The sequence below is a fragment of the Ornithodoros turicata genome, unplaced genomic scaffold (genome assembly GCF_037126465.1).
Source record: "Ornithodoros turicata isolate Travis unplaced genomic scaffold, ASM3712646v1 Chromosome65, whole genome shotgun sequence".
NCBI lineage: Eukaryota > Metazoa > Arthropoda > Arachnida > Ixodida > Argasidae > Ornithodoros > Ornithodoros turicata.
The window spans coordinates 481,818-498,854 of NW_026999387.1; the positions used below are offsets into that span (position 1 = coordinate 481,818).

The 17,037-nt window shown below is 48.2% G+C and overlaps 1 protein-coding gene across 9 annotated transcripts in view; it reads left to right on the forward strand.

Moving 5' to 3' along the window:
* The window catches only part of LOC135374478 (caspase-7-like), a 319,855-nt gene that overhangs the window by 175,089 nt on the left and 127,729 nt on the right, over positions 1 to 17,037 (forward strand). For 8 of the 9 annotated variants that reach the window (XM_064607434.1, XM_064607433.1, XM_064607432.1 and 5 more), the window contains 3 exons: positions 7,443 to 7,569; positions 9,130 to 9,350; positions 10,031 to 10,096. In XM_064607434.1, coding sequence (XP_064463504.1) covers positions 7,443 to 7,569; positions 9,130 to 9,350; positions 10,031 to 10,096 — 414 coding nt within the window. The remainder of the gene's footprint in view (positions 1 to 7,442; positions 7,570 to 9,129; positions 9,351 to 10,030; positions 10,097 to 17,037) is intronic. The other variant, XM_064607435.1, reaches the window with a different exon arrangement.

Consider the following 17,037-nt stretch of genomic DNA (forward strand, 5'->3'; position numbering starts at 1 on the left):
TCCTCCTTGTTGCCTAATAACATGCGCTGACATGCCTATACCCCCTGTTCTGTCATGCTTTCCTTCTACATGTAGTTTTCCAGTTCTTTTTGCCAGGAACATTCTTGTCTTGACGACAGTGCTGCCTTGAATGGGAGTAGAGCTAGAATGAACCTTAATATTTTGCCATTCGCTTAGTTCAGCGAGTAACCGCAAGGGGGACAGGTGTGTGGCTTTATTCAGGACTGACAAGGTGTCATTATTCAGTTATCTGCCTGCCACTCCTACGGGACGGACATGTCTTGCTGAACCATTATTTTTTCCTGTACTCATAAGTCTCATTTAGTAAGACTTTGGGAATGAAATGCTTAATTCCTACAATCACCTCTCATACATGGTGTTTTTTGCAATACTTTTCTGTTTCCTATGCAATCGTTATAGTAGAACAAAGGAAACAATCTTGGGATAGCGATTCAATAAATAACAGGTCTCCTGTCTACGGCGTACTCGTCCTTCAGCCACGCAGGTGCAATGTTATGTGATGACGTCATACCGCGACTCTATTGTTTCAGGTCGACCTTGTAAGGCTAGTTGTGCGTTGGCGGCAGTCTGTGTCTAGTGAGGTCGGTCACCTCCTTCAAGGAACCGGCGTCGGTCATGTGATTGTCGATTACGATGAGCGTAGCGCGCGACGTGTCCCACTCTCGCTGTAGCTCCTTGGTAAATTTTACAGAGTCCCCAAATTCGTCCTGCATGGTCGGCGAAGCATATTTCTCTAAGTATAATATTTGTGATGGAGGCTTGTCCACCACGTCGTTCAGCTTCCTCAGCACGTTCGCAACCAATGTAGATTTGCCGCACATGGAGGGGCCGCTAAAGATACAGCGAAAATGATGACAGAAACGAAAAGGTTCGGGTGAAGACATGTTGCGTGCGTACACGTTGATGATGACGCGAGTGCAGTGTGCGCCGCCTTTATACAAATAAATACGCGCAAACAAACAAGAGCGAAACCGAAACGAAGAAGCCACCCGTTGCCGCTAGGAGCGTGCGCAGTGGAAGAAGCAAAGAGCGGAAACCACACGCGCGCGCGCGCATGCGTAGCTGCCGCGACGCGGCGCCGCAGTCACTTGCTCCCTGGCTGCCGTGGAGAGCAGCCGTGCGCTCGATTGCTCCGCAGTTCCCGCGCCCACTCAGTTTCTGCTTAGCTGTCGGATGGAGCAGTCACTGCGGGGGAAAAGGTGAGTGATTTGCCGATGTTTCCGCGTTGTTTTACCGCGCTCCTTCTCTGGCATGTTTGCCGTACGTGCATGTTTAAACTTGTTTAGCGGTGACCAACGAGTGATTTGCCGGTGTTTGCGCATAGTTTGACCGCGCTCGTGTTAAGCCTTTTATCGCATGTTTGCCGTACGCGCATGTTTAGTCTCCTTTAGCGGTGATCCGTAGCGTGCCAAGCCTGGTGATGTATGTGTAGTGTTGTGTGCCCAGTGGTTGTCGCCTGGTGTAGCTGCATTGTGTTATGACGCCGTGGTTAGGCCTAACCGGTGGACTGTTTTCTCCGTGCTGTTGAGCAGTAGCGGTTAGACCTTTTCTCTCGCATACCTATACTTGTTGAACAGTTTTGCCATTTTTACCTATTGGATCTGCAATGACAGACGGCCGAACAGTGCGGGTGCAAAAGGTTTGCTGAGAATGAGAAAACGTGGGCGGGTGCGCATGCATAGATGCGCACGTACCAGAAATGATGTCGTTGTCGTTTGTTCCCCAACACCCCCTCTCGACGACTAGCCATCAACGAGGCCTAAACGGCCCCTGAGGTTCTGCAGTCTTGCTCGCGGCAGTGGCTTCGTAAAAATGTCTGCGACCATCTCGCTAGTTTGACAGTACTGGAGGTCGATGACTCTGTGGTAAACTAGGTCGCGCAGATGATGATGACGTACCTCAATGTGCTTCGTCCTCGCGCTAATGCCTTCGTTAACCGACAGCTTGATGCAACCCTGGTTGTCTTCGAGCAAACACGTCGGCTCATCCATGCTGTGGCCGAAGTCGATGAGCAACTGTCGCAGCCACAGCACTTCCTGTGAGGCATGCGCCGCTGAGATGTATTCAGCCTCTGTTGATGAAAGCGCCACGGACGTCTGCTTCCTGCTGGACCACGAAACAGCGCTTCCTCCTAGTCTAATGAAGTAGCCGCTTGTTGATTTACGGTCCTTGACGTCACCTGCCCAGTCTGCGTCTGCGTACCAAACCAATCTTGCACCTCCCTCCCCAGACAGTTGCAGCTTGCAATTCAACGTGTACTTGAGGTACCGAAATACCTTCTTAACGGCGGTCCAGTCGCGCTGGCGGGGCTTACTGACATGTCGGCACAGGTACCCAATTGCACACGCTATGTCCGGGCGCGTTGTCGTGCTCAGGTACAAGAGCTCTCCAACTGCTTGACGATAGATCTCGTTGCTCTGCAGTACGTCGTCATCCCCAGTGAGTTTCGGATAGTCCGCGTCCATAGGGATGGCACTGCCTTTAGCTTCTCCAAGCTTGTACTTCTCCAGTAGGCTGATGATCATATTCCGCTGGTGAAGAAGAAAGCGATTATCCCCGCTTCTCTCGATCTCAATTCCAAGGTAGTGACTGACGTTACCAAGGTCTTTGAGCTCAAAATGCTTGTTAAGGTCCTTCCAAACTGCAGTAATAGTTGAGTCATTTGGGTGGCATATCAGCATGTCGTCCACGTACAAGAGAATATACATCACTGCACCATCTACAGTTCGGGAATAGAGGCAGGGGTCGGCGTCAGCACGCCTGGAGCCTTCTTCGAGTAGTACCTTGTTTGCCTTCACGTTCCAGGCTCTCGCGGCCTGTTTAAGCCCGTATAATGACTTTTTCAAATTGCAAACGAGATGCTCTTCCCCTTCCTGAACAAATCCCTCAGGCTGCTTCATATATATATTCTCTTCGATATCACCATTCAAGAAAGCAGTTTTAACGTCGAAGTGTCGGATCTTTAGCTTTTCTATCGCAGCGATGGTTAGGAGTACACGTAAGGTTGTTAGTTTTGCGACAGGAGCGAACGTTGCGTCGTAGTCTTCGCCGTACTTCTGTGAAAAACCTTGTGCGACCAACCTCGCTTTGTAGCGTTCAACGTTCCCCTGTTTATCTCGCTTCGTTTTGGATATCCACTTGCAGCCAAATGGATGTTTTCCCTGCGGTAGCTGCACAAGATCCCAAGTGTTAAGCTGGTGTAGCGAGTCCATCTGTTCCCTCGCCGCTATCATCCACTTCACTTTTTCAGAGGGAGGTAGCTTCTGCATTTCCTTCCAACTGACTGGATCAGGGGCTGTCGTAGTCTGCGCGGTAGTGTACGCTAACCGATCTGGTGGAGCTCCTTTGTTGCTCCTTCGTGACATCCTGGGCATGTTAGCTCCCACCTCCTTTTCTTGCACGTCAGCGCCTACGCTTTGTTGCGGAGCAGGCGCTGGCGACAGCACTTCCACTACTACTTCATCGGATGGATCATTTGCAGCATTAGAGGGGTTACCTTCCGCAATAAAGTCCGATGAACAGCCTCCTCGTCGTGCTAGCGTAGGTGGTACCGCCTGGGACTCACGACAGAACTTCTCCATGACTGGAGCCTCGTCAATAACAACGCTGCGTGACACCTTCACCTTGTTGGTACCTCCAACTAGTATACGGTATCCTTTCTGTGTCTCGCTGTATCCTACCAAGGTCTCTTCAATGGCACGAGCGTCCCATTTGTCGCGGTGTTCCTTTGAGACGTGCATATAAGCCCTACTGCCAAACATCCTCAGATGTGCCAGGTTCGGCTTCTTGCTGTTCCACAGCTCGTAGGGAGTCTTGTTAACCGCTTTACTCGGAAGCCGATTGTGCAAGTAGCAGGCAGTAACAATAGCCTCACCCCAGTAAGTCTTTGGCAGGCTGGCACCGAACAGCATGCTGGCACCGAACAGCATGCTCCGAGCGCTCTCGCAAAGGGTGCGATTCTTTCTTGCTGACACACCATTTTGTTCTGGGCTGTATGGGACCGTCGTCTGGAGTACGATGCCAGTTTTTCGAAGGATTTCTCGAATTTTCCCACCAGTATATTCTGTCCCATTATCAGAACGCAGTGTCTTCGGATGCCTGCCGAACTTGTTCGAAACCAAAGCCAAATATTCTTCCACCCTCGCAGGAACCTCATCCTTGGACTTCAGTAGGTAAAGGACCGTGTACCTTGAAAAGTCGTCTGTGAAGGTAATGAAGTACCTGTTCTTGCTTGGTATTAGTACTGGCATTGGACCACAGACGTCCGTGTGCACCAAGGCCAAAAGATGTTCCGCCCTTGAAGACGCATGTGAAGGGAAGGAAGCACGTTTCATCTTGCCCGTCAAACAACTGGGGCATTTAAGTAGCTCGTTGCACTGCTTCACAACGATGCCGTCCGCTAAGCCTTCCCTGTGCAACCTTTCTAGAGCTGCTGAATGGCGGTGCCCTAGGCAATGGTGCCACACGTGAATGCAGTCATGGTGACTGGTAACTTGCGATATGTGCGCAGCACCCGTGCCTGCCGTCAAAAGCGTGTAAAGGTCGTTGCGGATCTCACCAGTCGCGATCACGTCCCAATTCTTGGTCACGACGCATCGGTCTGCTTGGAACGTCACTACATTACCCTGCTGTGCGAGCCTCTTGACTGAAAGGAGGTTGCTCTCGAGGTCCGGAACGTAGAGAACATTTTCCACTCGGACTTTATGGAATTCTGATTCGCCAACTTTGCAATAAAGAATGCCATTCCCAACGCCCTCCGAAGAGACATGTTGCCCATTTGCGACGGTAATGGTTTCCGTCTTCTCCACGTAGCTCTTCGTGAAAAATTGCCGGTCCTTGCACATATGGCTTGTGGCGCCGGAGTCAATGTACCAGTCTCCAGGAGAACAACTGGTAGCAAAGGCCATATGGGGAGAGGATGACCTGCTTGATACGGCTGTCCGCGCCCGCTGCTTAGTACGTGTTCTGCGAGAGCCTTTCCGTTGTGCTTTCCAGTCCGGACAATCTCGTTTGAAGTGGCCGACCTTTTTGCACCAGAAGCATTCCATCGCGGCTGCCGTGGCTAAACTCTTCGCGCTGTTCTGGGCCTTGGATCTCAGCGCTGATTCTGAGTCGCCCGTAGTGGCAGCAGACCCTTGCTTCCTGTTATATTCAACGACCAGCTTCCCTTTGATGTAATCTAGCGTGAGATCTCCGTCCGAACGAGCATCAGGAGCGGTCACCAGAGCTTCGTAACTGTCAGGAAGCCCACTAAGCAGAAGAGCAGCAACCTGGAAGTCGGTAGTCTCTCCTCCAATGCCGCGCAAGCGCTCCACCAATTCCAGAACACGCCGTATGTAGCCCTGCATGTCCTCGTCCCTGTCCATCTTCGATTGGTACAACCTCCTCAAAAGATACAACTTATTGCTCAGGTTAGCCGTCTCATGTACCTTGCGAAGCTCCTCCCACATCATCTTGGACGACGAGCATTTGCAGACGTGTATTATTTGACTGTCGTCAATGCTTAAGCAAATGGTGCTCTGCGCCTTCCGGTCGCCGGCAATCCAGGCAACTGTTGGTCCCTCCGGGGCTTCATCTTCTACGAAAGTCCAAGTTTCCTCCCTTATTAGCAGCATCTTCATCCTGAATTTCCACGCCTGGTAATTACCGTCCGTCAGCTTCGCGACCGAAAACTTGCTTGCTTCTCCCATCTCCTTGCTGTCCCGAAACCAATCCGAGCACTGTGTAGAGACAAAGCTAGTTCCAGCGGTTGACCCTGTTGCAGCTTTCTTCCTGTGCAGCGCAGATGTCAGTTCCGTGACTCTGGGCCCATAACCTATCGGATCTGCAATGACAGACGGCCGAACAGTGCGGGTGCAACAGGTTTACTGAGAATGAGAAAACGTGGGCGGGTGCACATGCATAGATGCGCACGTACCAGAAATGATGTCGTTGTCGTTTGTTCCCCAACATTACCTGACGCAAATATCTTGTTGTTCTCTCTCTCTCTTACACGCATATCCACTTGGCGGTGGTGCCATCTCGTCTGATGCCTTGCAACTAGCTTGCCACCTGCCTCTGCAAGCGTCCTGCCCCAGTCACCCGCACCGTAGTGATTTTTTAAAGATGGTGTCGTTGATTTTCTACTAAATTATTTCTCTCTGTCTGCTCTCTTACTGTTTAGTTAATGTTTTCTACAACCCAAGTTTTACATAGAAAATCTGCGGCAAGTATTGCATTGAGTTAGATTTTGCACTATTTAGAAATTTAAATTAAAAAAATGTAAGTAATTTTAAAGTAAAATGTGCAGTACTTGCCGTGAGTTTTCTGTGTAGAAATTGGGTTGAATACTTACTACTCTTGACGCAGATGGGCGGAGTGGTACATATTCTACAGTTGTGTCCTCGGGTACAAGAGCAGGCGCGCCGTGGGTTCGTCAAGTCGCTCGCTGTGTGTAGCGCTGCAGCTCGCTGCTCCGTTTAAATTCGTTCCCGAGAATGCTCCTTGCATGACAAAGCTAAAAGCTTCGTACGAGACTCTTGTTTTCTTTCTAATGAAAAATAGGAAAAACAAATCATTTCAAAATCCATTTAAGTGTCCGGGAAAGGCATACGGCTCGTACATTCCATAAATCAAAATGACAACGGTATCATTCTTGGCTATGGCTGGTCATCAGCGTGTCATGTGGTGAAGTTTTGTTCTTCCCTTAATTATCTTACAAGTTCGCCCACGGCTTTACGTTGCCCGTTTATGTGAGGCCGACAATGGCGAGCCCTTTTACTATCACCAGCACGTTGTGTTTAGCGGGCACAGTGGCAGACACTTCGGAGAAGTCGGGCTGTAGATTCCCTCATGATTCAGTGGAGTGCTCAGAATGACTTGTGGAAGACAAACTCGGAAATGCTCACACCAACTTCAATGCAAAGTTTAGTGAAACTCATCATTCCATTTTTCATTGAAGGGTTTATTGGATTAGCGTAGTCACAAATCATAAGGCTTATGCCGAGTGCCACGTGCTTCTTCTTTTGCATGTTGTAATACCACTGTTTTTATTTAGAAATATCGTTTCATGCAGATAGCTGATGATGTGTTGCATGATCACGTGATACATTCAGACGGTACCCTTAACTGTGATTGGCTGGGCGTTTGGTGTCACGCAATGCATGTCGGCAGACGAGTTTCCAATATATCATACGGCTCCTCCGATTGACGATAACGGTCCAGCGAACTCCGGTGTTTAAAATTAGATTTTATGGAAACTACAAGGTTTTGACACATGCGTTTTCTGATGTGGAGTAGTTCCTGCATCCACAATCGACTTTCTAGTCAGGGACCCTTTAGTATGCCTCGAAAAGTGAAAAACAATGGGGGCTTATAGAACTTGACAGTATCGAAAGTTGGCTGTTCTGTTTCAATAATGCGGAATTCTGCTTTCTTTCCAGGCTTGCCGGGGTGTTAAGAAGGACACAGGGGTTCAATACGATGGTCCAGTTGATACTGTCCTGTGGAGCTTCACAAGAACGCTTCCCCGTTTTGCTGATGTCTTTGTCCTCTACGCCACATGCCCCGGTATTGCAATTGCATTTATTTGAAGCGTGCAAAAATAATAGAATGTCAATCAGCTACGGAGATGATTTTTCAGAATCTAAGACTAATGTTATTGAGCGAAGACTAAGACTTATGTACCAAGACTTAAAGGGACTATGAAACGATTTTTTTCTTCGTTTCGTTCGAAAGAAGACATTTTTCTGACTCTAGAACCGAAATTTTACTTTCGTCGCGCGAGCGGATTTCTCGGGAGCGAATTTAAACGGAGCGGCGAAGGGAGGACAGCTGGCGCCACGCCGTGGCGAGCGGCCGAGCGGAGACACAACGGGTAACTTGACGCGACCACGGCCGGCTCAGCAACACGTCATCGTGACGTGTTGCCGAGCCGAGGAATCGCGCCAGGAGCATGCGCCGTAGGATCCCGCGTATGCGTTCATCGGGAGTGGAAATCTCCATGACAGCAGCTTTCGCGCGATCGGCAGATTTCGGCAGTGGCGGCAGCCACAGCGCGAGCTCGCGGCATTGCTTGCATTGTGCAACACCGGTGACGTAACGGGGAACCGAAGTGCGGTCCGTACAGTTACACCATCGGCAGGGAAATATGCGCGGGAGAGGAGGAACGTGGAAGAGACATTTCCAGCGCGCGCTCCTCGCAGAGTGGAGCGATTTCGTCCGGAAAAATTTGTGGCATATTAGTTTCTCTGCGGGAAGAACAGTTTCCATCGAAAAAAAGTATGGGGGTTCGGGAAATTTCATAGTCCCTTTAAGACTAATGTTATTGTGCTAGGAATACGGACAGTGGTCGTGTGTTTTGGCACGCCGCAATGAAGCTGCAGGTTTCGTAGAACGCCTCTCAGGGCACCGACTACATAATACAAACGTAAAAATACCTGAGCAGAACCTCTTAGCTCTACCCTTTATTTCCCTGCCACATATGTGAGACATAACTCCCACTACGCTCCCGAAATACAAAAAGCCACAGGAACAAAATGTAATACAATATACGTATCTACATAGGATTATATTGAGCTTCAAATTTTTGCCTTTAACAGAATTCATGGTTTCGTCTCCAGCGTTATTTTTAATGAATGCTATGAAAAGATAAAAAAAAATACTGAAACTACTGTTTATTAGCGTACAAGCTTTCATAAATATCTTAGTCAGCTGGACTCTCGCCCCTTATTCCTATCAAAATTGCTTGGTCCCTGGCCGAATCCAGCCCAGCAACGCTATGCGCTCAAATCTCTTTTGACCTTTCTGGACGCTATCAGACTCCGATACCTGTTGTGAAGGGACTCACCATTCATGTCAAGTTGTTGTTGCTGTTGATTTCATAAAGTGAAATGCATTTCATCAAGTACCGGTTATGCTATTTAGGCCCCAGTAAATGAACGCCTTGCAAGGAACACCAATCCCGTTGAGGCGAGGACGATCGCCCGAGCTGTTTGATGACGAACACAATAACTTCAACTCACACACACCAGTGTTGTTTACTTGCTCCTTTCACACCACACTGATCATAAAAATATTGCTCCCCCACTAAAACACTTGACGTTCGATACGTCATCTGCTACTTTGCAGGTGTTGTCTCGTACAGAAACGAACGTGAAGGAACGTACTTCGTTCAGACGCTCTGTGAAGTCCTGGAGAGCAACCACCATGTCATGGATTTCATGACCATGATGACGATTGTCAACTTTTATGTAGCAGAGCAGGACATTCGCGTTTTCTCTGCGGAAGTGGAGAAACAGATGCCGAACATAAGTTCTACGCTGAGGAAGAGTTTACTGTTTGCGGCTCCGGTAAGTTATGACACTGTTCTCGGAATGTAATTTCAAAAGCATATCAATTTTTGGAGTTATTCCTCTTCCGCTTCGCCGCGTTCCTCAAGGCGTTTTAAAACGAGTAGGTTAGATTTTTATGACTCCGCGTTAGCGCCGCGAAGCAACTGTTTCTAATGTTAGTGGGATTAAGTGGCAAAAGCGAATACCCTCTGTAGCAACGAGGGTTCGGAATCCCGAGCCGTTTTTACAATCCCGGGACTTCTGGATTTCGAAATGTGGGTACTTGGAATCCAAAGACGGGATCGGGATTTTTTTGCAACTATACCAATGATGTCGTATCGGTCTGTATCGACTTGCACAGCCACGCTATCACAAATCGCGATATTGTTCGCGTCTTCTGTCATCCCCACGGAACATTCTAGTGAGAAAAGAAAAGAAATAGAAAAAGGCGCAAAAAAATGTAAGGTAGCCGCACAAAAAGGTCAGGTTTAACAGTAGCTTCTATACATTCAGTATCTTTTGTAACAGTTGAACTGTGCCTTCCTGAGGGAATGTTATCTTACGCACCAATGTAGCCATGTAAAAGGTACATATTCAGTGATGTGCGGTGTTATTCCCAGAGATGCAGCTGATTAGATTTCTTTGAGGGCATTTCAGACTGTACAAGGGTCCTTCATGGTTAACCAAGACTTTTGCAGGATGCCGGCGAGCAGTGTGTTTGCAGCTGCGGAACAGCGATGCATAATCAGGTTCCTTGCGAATGCGTACGTAAAACCAGGGATCTTTACTAGTTTCAACCGCACCGGCTTTCAACAAACATAACAAAATACAGTTAACGTTTCGGGTCCCATTCGGGACCCATCATCAGAATGACGCTGTCCTGGTCGTCACCGGGTATTTACGTAGAAGAGGAGCGTAGCATTCTGGGAGGGGGCCTGGTTGTCGATTGATAGCTTCTTTTGTTTTCTTTATGTGCCATGACTCCAGCTGTCTCCTCACCCCCCATTTGTTCTTTTTCGCCAGAATGCATGGGTTGTCCAGGTCTAACACGTGTCCTGTTTTGCGCGCGTGTTCACACAGTTCTGTTGGGTTTGTTGCTGATTTCTCGATATCTTTCTTGTGTTCCTTCATTCTTGTTCGTGTCTTCCTTCCTGTTTCTCCGATGTACACGGCAGGGCAATCTTGACAAGATACCTTGTATACAACGCCTCGTTCTTCTTCCGGTGGTGTTCTGTCCTTGGGGTGGCTTAGTACGTTCCTCAGTGTTGTCGTGGGCTTAAATGCAGTTTTAATGTTCACCTGGGAGAGCACCCGTCTAATTGGTTCTGACACACCCTTCAGGTAGGGGATGGTAACGTACATGGGCCTTTCTTGACTACTTTCCGCCTGTTCCGGGCGTGTATTCATCATTCGGTGGTATGTATCACAGATAAATTGCTCGGGGTATGCCCTTCTTCGTAGATCCGCTTTGGCCTTTGTTATTTCTTCATGTCTTGTCTGATGATCTGAAGGGATCTTCATGGCACGTGAAAGCAGGGAACGAACAATCGATCGCTTGTGTTCAAGAGGGTGCCCCGAACCATAATGCAGGACCTGACCTGTGTCGCACGGTTTTCTGTAAACCGAGGTCTTCAAGTTTCCGCACGGGTCTCTTTGCACGAGGACATCCAAGAAGGCGATCTTTTTCTCTTTCTCCTCCTCGCACGTGAACTGGATGTTAGGATGAATGCTGTTCAGCTTGTCAAAGAATGTGTTGGTGAAATTCTTCTTAATAATCACAAATGTGTCGTCAACATAACGTCTGTAGAAGGTGATGAATTGTCCTGCGTCCTCTAAGGCCTTGTCTTCAACAAACTCCATGACTAAGTTGGCAATGGTCGTTGAAATTGGGCTGCCATGGGGCATCCGTCGGTTTGTTTAAAGAACCTGTTCTTGAATTGGAAGAAGGTTTGTCCGATGCACAACTTTAAAAGTTCTAAAATGTCTTCAACTGAAAGATCAGTGCGGTCTTCTAAGTCAACGTCAGCTCTCATCTTCGTTCGAACTACGGACAGAGCTACGTCAATGGGCACGTTTGTAAACAGGGAGATGACATCAAAAGACATCATGACGTCGGCATCGTCTATGCGGATGTCACGGATGAGCTCACAAAATTCTGCAGAGTTCTTCACCGACCGGTCGTTCTTATACATTAAAGGTGCCAACAGTTCAGCCAGGAATTTAGACACGTTATAGGACGGTGCACCTATGAAGGACACAATGGGGCGCAGAGGACAATTGTTCTTGTGAACTTTCGGTAGGCCATATATCTTCGGTGTCGCTCCGTCGGAGGTGAAAAGTTTCCAGTACAGACTGTCCGTAATTAGTTTCTTAGTTCTGAGTTTCCTGAGCGCGGCAACAATCTTTCTCTCAGATGCAGCTGTTGGGTCACCCGATAGTTCGCTGAAATGGGAGCGGTCTTGAAGGATGGACTCCATCTTGCTGTCGTAATCGTCACGATTCAGTATCACAGTCGCTTTGCCTTTATCGGCGGGCAAAATAACAATTGTATCGTCGTTGCGAAGGTCTTTTAGAGCATTCTGTTCAGCTTTTGTGATGTTTTTAGGCGGAAGGTTTGCGTTCTGTAGTATTCCGATTACTTTGTTCCTCGCCGCTATGGCTGCTGTTTTATCTTTGACTTGCCGCAGTGTGTCTTCTACTTCCGACACAATCTCGCTAACAGGTATGCTTCGGGGAATGATGGCGTAGTTCATACCTTTAGTTAGCACGGAGGTGTGGTCGTCGTCCAGTCGTTTCGAAGAGAGGTTGATCACAGTTGTACTGTCGTCCAGCCCGGAATATTTCGGGCAAAGCACACTAAGCTTGTGCTGGTGTGCTGCTGATCGCCGTTTGTGTTCAAGTAGCTCCGCTTCCTTACGTGCGATGATGATCCTGCTGAAGTCGTCGATATCCAAAAACCGTTGAATGTTCCTTTCAGCGGCGTGAAGTTGTTTCCTCGTCTTGAAGATGATTTCTTTGTTTTCTTGTGTGCGGGCCCTCAGGCAATTCCTTTCGTAAGATTTGGCCAGGCGTCGTCCGTATGCTGTGTCCACCAGATGTCTGCAACGGAGAGCAGGAGGGACCACATGCTGGTTCAGACACACTTGATTGAAGCGAAGATGGCACTGGAATCTGATCACTTTGGTCGCTAGGTTAAGGTATCGACGAGCAGCGGCCAGGGCAGCGTCTCCGTGAAGAAATAACAAAGGCCAAAGCGGATCTACGAAGAAGGGCATACCCCGAGCAATTTATCTGTGATACATACCACCGAATGATGAATACACGCCCGGAACAGGCGGAAAGTAGTCAAGAAAGACCCATGTACGTTACCATCCCCTACCTGAAGGGTGTGTCAGAACCAATTAGACGGGTGCTCTCCCAGGTGAACATTAAAACTGCATTTAAGCCCACGACAACACTGAGGAACGTACTAAGCCACCCCAAGGACAGAACACCACCGGAAGAAGAACGAGGCGTTGTATACAAGGTATCTTGTCAAGATTGCCCTGCCGTGTACATCGGAGAAACAGGAAGGAAGACACGAACAAGAATGAAGGAACACAAGAAAGATATCGAGAAATCAGCAACAAACCCAACAGAACTGTGTGAACACGCGCGCAAAACAGGACACGTGTTAGACCTGGACAACCCATGCATTCTGGCGAAAAAGAACAAATGGGGGGTGAGGAGACAGCTGGAGTCATGGCACATAAAGAAAACAAAAGAAGCTATCAATCGACAACCAGGCCCCCTCCCAGAATGCTACGCTCCTCTTCTACGTAAATACCCGGTGACGACCAGGACAGCGTCATTCTGATGATGGGTCCCGAATGGGACCCGAAACGTTAACTGTATTTTGTTATGTTTGTTGAAAGCCGGTGCGGTTGAAACTACAGTCGACCCCCGTTTATCCGGACCGTGCCGTTCCCGGCGAAATCGTCCGGATACCGAAGCATCCGGATAAATGAAACGACCGAATAGAAACGTCCTACAGGGCAAGGTTTAATTAAAACACAGAAATCTCGACAATGACAGTTGTTACATAGTAGTGTAGGCACTCGATTCCTGCAAACTTTTGCTAAGTGCATAGAGTTGAGCCACGGTGTTGTGCTGCTCGAAGAATGTCAGTGCGGTCGCAAAGTGTCAATGTCGGAGCCTTGCTTCTCACTGGCATCATCGGCACCGTTTTGCTGCACATCATCAGAGGCAACAGCAGCAATCACACCGTCATCAGTCATAGCTGCACACGCTTCATCATCCTTATCAACGTAAACGTAGTCAGAAACCGCAGCGTCATCTACGGCAGTCGCAGTGAGCCTCTGCATCAGGGATCGGAGCTCAGCCAGGTGAATGTCTTCATCGGACGACGGGCCGTAAGCAGCAGGCCCTCGGGTTGGAGTTCTCCCCTCTAGAACCGGACAGTTGCTCGAGATATTTCCAAATGACTCGACTGGTCAACGTGACCCAACGCACACAAATAGAAAAGGGGCTCATCGTGCACGGTTGTCTCCCTTACGGAGGAATGTAGGTCCCTGACGTGTGACGGGAATAACCCCAAAACAGCGAAAAGGGGTGACGAAGCGGGGTCAGCGTCTCCTCTTACTCACGGTAGTCCGGATAACTGAAGCTGGATTACAAGAATTTTCGACTTTCGTTCCCTGGAATTCTTGTCCGAGTCCGGAAGCTGAAGTCCGGATAAACGAGAACAAAATACATGGAGGGAAATCCGTTCCCGGGCCTTTTGTCCGGATACCACGGGATCCGGATAAATGAAGTCCGGATAAACGGGGGTCGACTGTAGTAAAGATGTCTACTCCCGGCAATTGGACTATATTCAGGTAAAACCAGGGGTCGGAACCGTAACTGAACCGTAACCGAAACCTGAAAAAAAAACGTTATTTTTTGCCGAACGGAACCCGAACCGAGCCGTAAACATTTTTTTCCCTCCTTCAACTAACCGGAACTGAACCGAAAAAATATCATGCGGTAACCGATTCGCGAGACGGTAAAAACGCCTATATCTTCTCACTCGGCTGCCGCGCATAAGCTCCCTGCATCGTTCGGAATCTTGCCGAATTGATAGAACAGACAAATAAATAAACTAGGAACTGGTTAGTCGATGCACCGCCTACAGCTTCACCTCCAAAAGGTTCACGACATCCCTGTACATTTTTATAACTCGAGGTGTAATAAAAGATGTGCTAAAAGGCAGTTACATTTTGTATTATTGCCTCTGTGGCTTCCTTTCATTCAGCACCGCAGTGTGGAGGCGGCGTACATTTTAATAGATCACAGTGACATCCACAAGCAACGCAGACCTCTAGAGAGGAAGGGAAAGAGGCTGGCGTGTGGCCCTGAGCATGGAGGAAGGGAACACAGGAGCGGCATCCAGCCCTCTCTTCAGCGGAGAGCGTGCTGGCCTGCGCATGGGACTCGGATATGCTCCTATCTACCACATGACCGCTTTCTTTTTTACTTGAGAAATTGGCGATAGTCTTTTGCAATGAAGTTCAATGGTACACCGTGCGTCATTTCCCAGCACTTTTTCAGTACAGTAAAGGATGATATTCTGTGAACTGCATGGTTCTCTGTCGAGGGAGTAAGATGTAGGAGCGAGGAGCAAGACGTCGCTGGAACCTGATATTACCTCTTACGTGTGACACACTAATTAGCATAGATAGAGAAGTTACCCGTCCAAAGGAACTCGTTACGAGTTAAGTTACCGTATGAAAAACTTAACTAAGGTAATACCCAAGTTCTTCAGCCTGAAATGTAACCCGCAATTCCTTAGAAAAAAGAACGAGTTACTTCCAAGTTACTTCGGACACAAAATAGCACTACACAGCTGCTGGGCATGTGGGCAGTTGAGTTCAACGTTCAGCTGCCTGCGGAGGGGAGCAACACGCTTAGATCGTTTTCGTTTATGCCCAATAATTCGACCGCTTTGCATGTTAGTCTCTTTGGGTGCGCAAGGGTTCAGCTTCATTTCAATGGCAGCGGCTTTACTTCCTGAGTAGAATACAGTCACTGATTGAATATCACGTTTTATGGCCTAAATTCCCTTGAAAGAACCGGATAGAAAGCAAGAAAATCAGTGTACGTGAGTGAAAAATAATTAAAAGTAACTTGTAGCTTAGTTTAAGTTACTTTGATCAAGTTCCCTGAAAAAGAAACAAGTCCCTCTGAAACTTACAACGGCGAAAGTACCCAGTTAAGTTACAAGTAGGGTTCCGGGTTTTATTTCTAGGCTTTATCGAAGGATATTTTTCGGAGTGTATTGGTTTTTCGAAGAACGAAGTTTTTCGCAATGTATGATTTACAGCTCAGTTAATATCCGAAAGTTGGAGAAAACTTGACGGCGCACGCACCCGGGCTGTGAATCCTCAAAGTGGTCGGTATGACCGCCGAAGAAAACGCTAGGTCGCGGAGACCGTTATCATGTTCCGGCGGGGACGTTATCGAAGGTCGGAAGAAACCCAGGACACAAAAGGAGGCCAAGAAGAATAACACGGTTATGAGAAAAAAAAAAAAAAACATCTGGGAAGAGGAGTTTTTCGGACTAATCCGAGTTGCTTAAAATTTTACCGGGCTATGTGTTTTTCGAATTTTTTCTCATAGATACGACAACGGGACTCCAGTACAAGTCACTACCAAAAGAAACTTAGTGACACTAGCGATTTACTCCGACCTCTGATGATTAGTACAGCAGACGCAAACCGGTTCGAACCGATAAATATCGGTCCAAACCGGTATTTTAGCTGCGTTGAACCCGAAACCGAACCGAACCGATAACCTTAAACCGAAACTTGAATCGAACCCAAAAAAATAACGGTTCCGAGTCCTGCGTAAAACCAGCTGGGATTTTGCCCTGATTTAGACACAGTATGGAGAAGAAAACGTGTCAAGAGGAGGAGCATACGAATGGTGCAGACAGCTTGGTGAAGGACGAGATATGGTAACCAATGAACGACAAGGACACGTTCGTCAGACTTCCAGTCACGCCAGTGAACACAGCGGGCATTGTGCAAGCCAGCGTAATATTAGTGTTGGCAGTGCGGATACAATGATTCACGGGCACTTACTGCTGCGCAAAGTCCATGCAATGTGGGTTCCCCGACACCTCACTTGTTACCAGAATGGAACGGGCATGGCATTCCCTGGGCAGCTGCTGAACTGCCTTCAATGCAACGGGGACTTTTTTTTTTCTTCTACGAATCATCAGATGTCATGAAACCTCGATGTATCATTTCACCACAGAGACAAATATGATTTGAATGTAATGGGGACATAAGGTTTCACCTACGCAAAAGTAAACCAAGATGCACCCGTCTGCCAGGAAGCCCATTGGAACTGTCTTCTGCGACATGCTGGGTGGAATTCACGTGCACTTCTTGGAGCAAGGCTTCGCGATTAACGCCCAGTACTACTCCACGTTCATGAGGGGTGCCGTATGAAACGAACTTCGCATGTAAAGACCTGGGATGTTGTCCTGAACGGTCACTCGTCATCATGACAATGTTCAGACCCACACGGTGAATTTGACGGCAACAACTGTGGTCCAAATGCGGTAGGAGACCATGTCTTTACAGCTCAAAGCGATTACCATTTGGTTGAGCACCCTTAAAGAACACCTTGGAGGAAGAGTTCCGCACAGATGAAGCCCTCC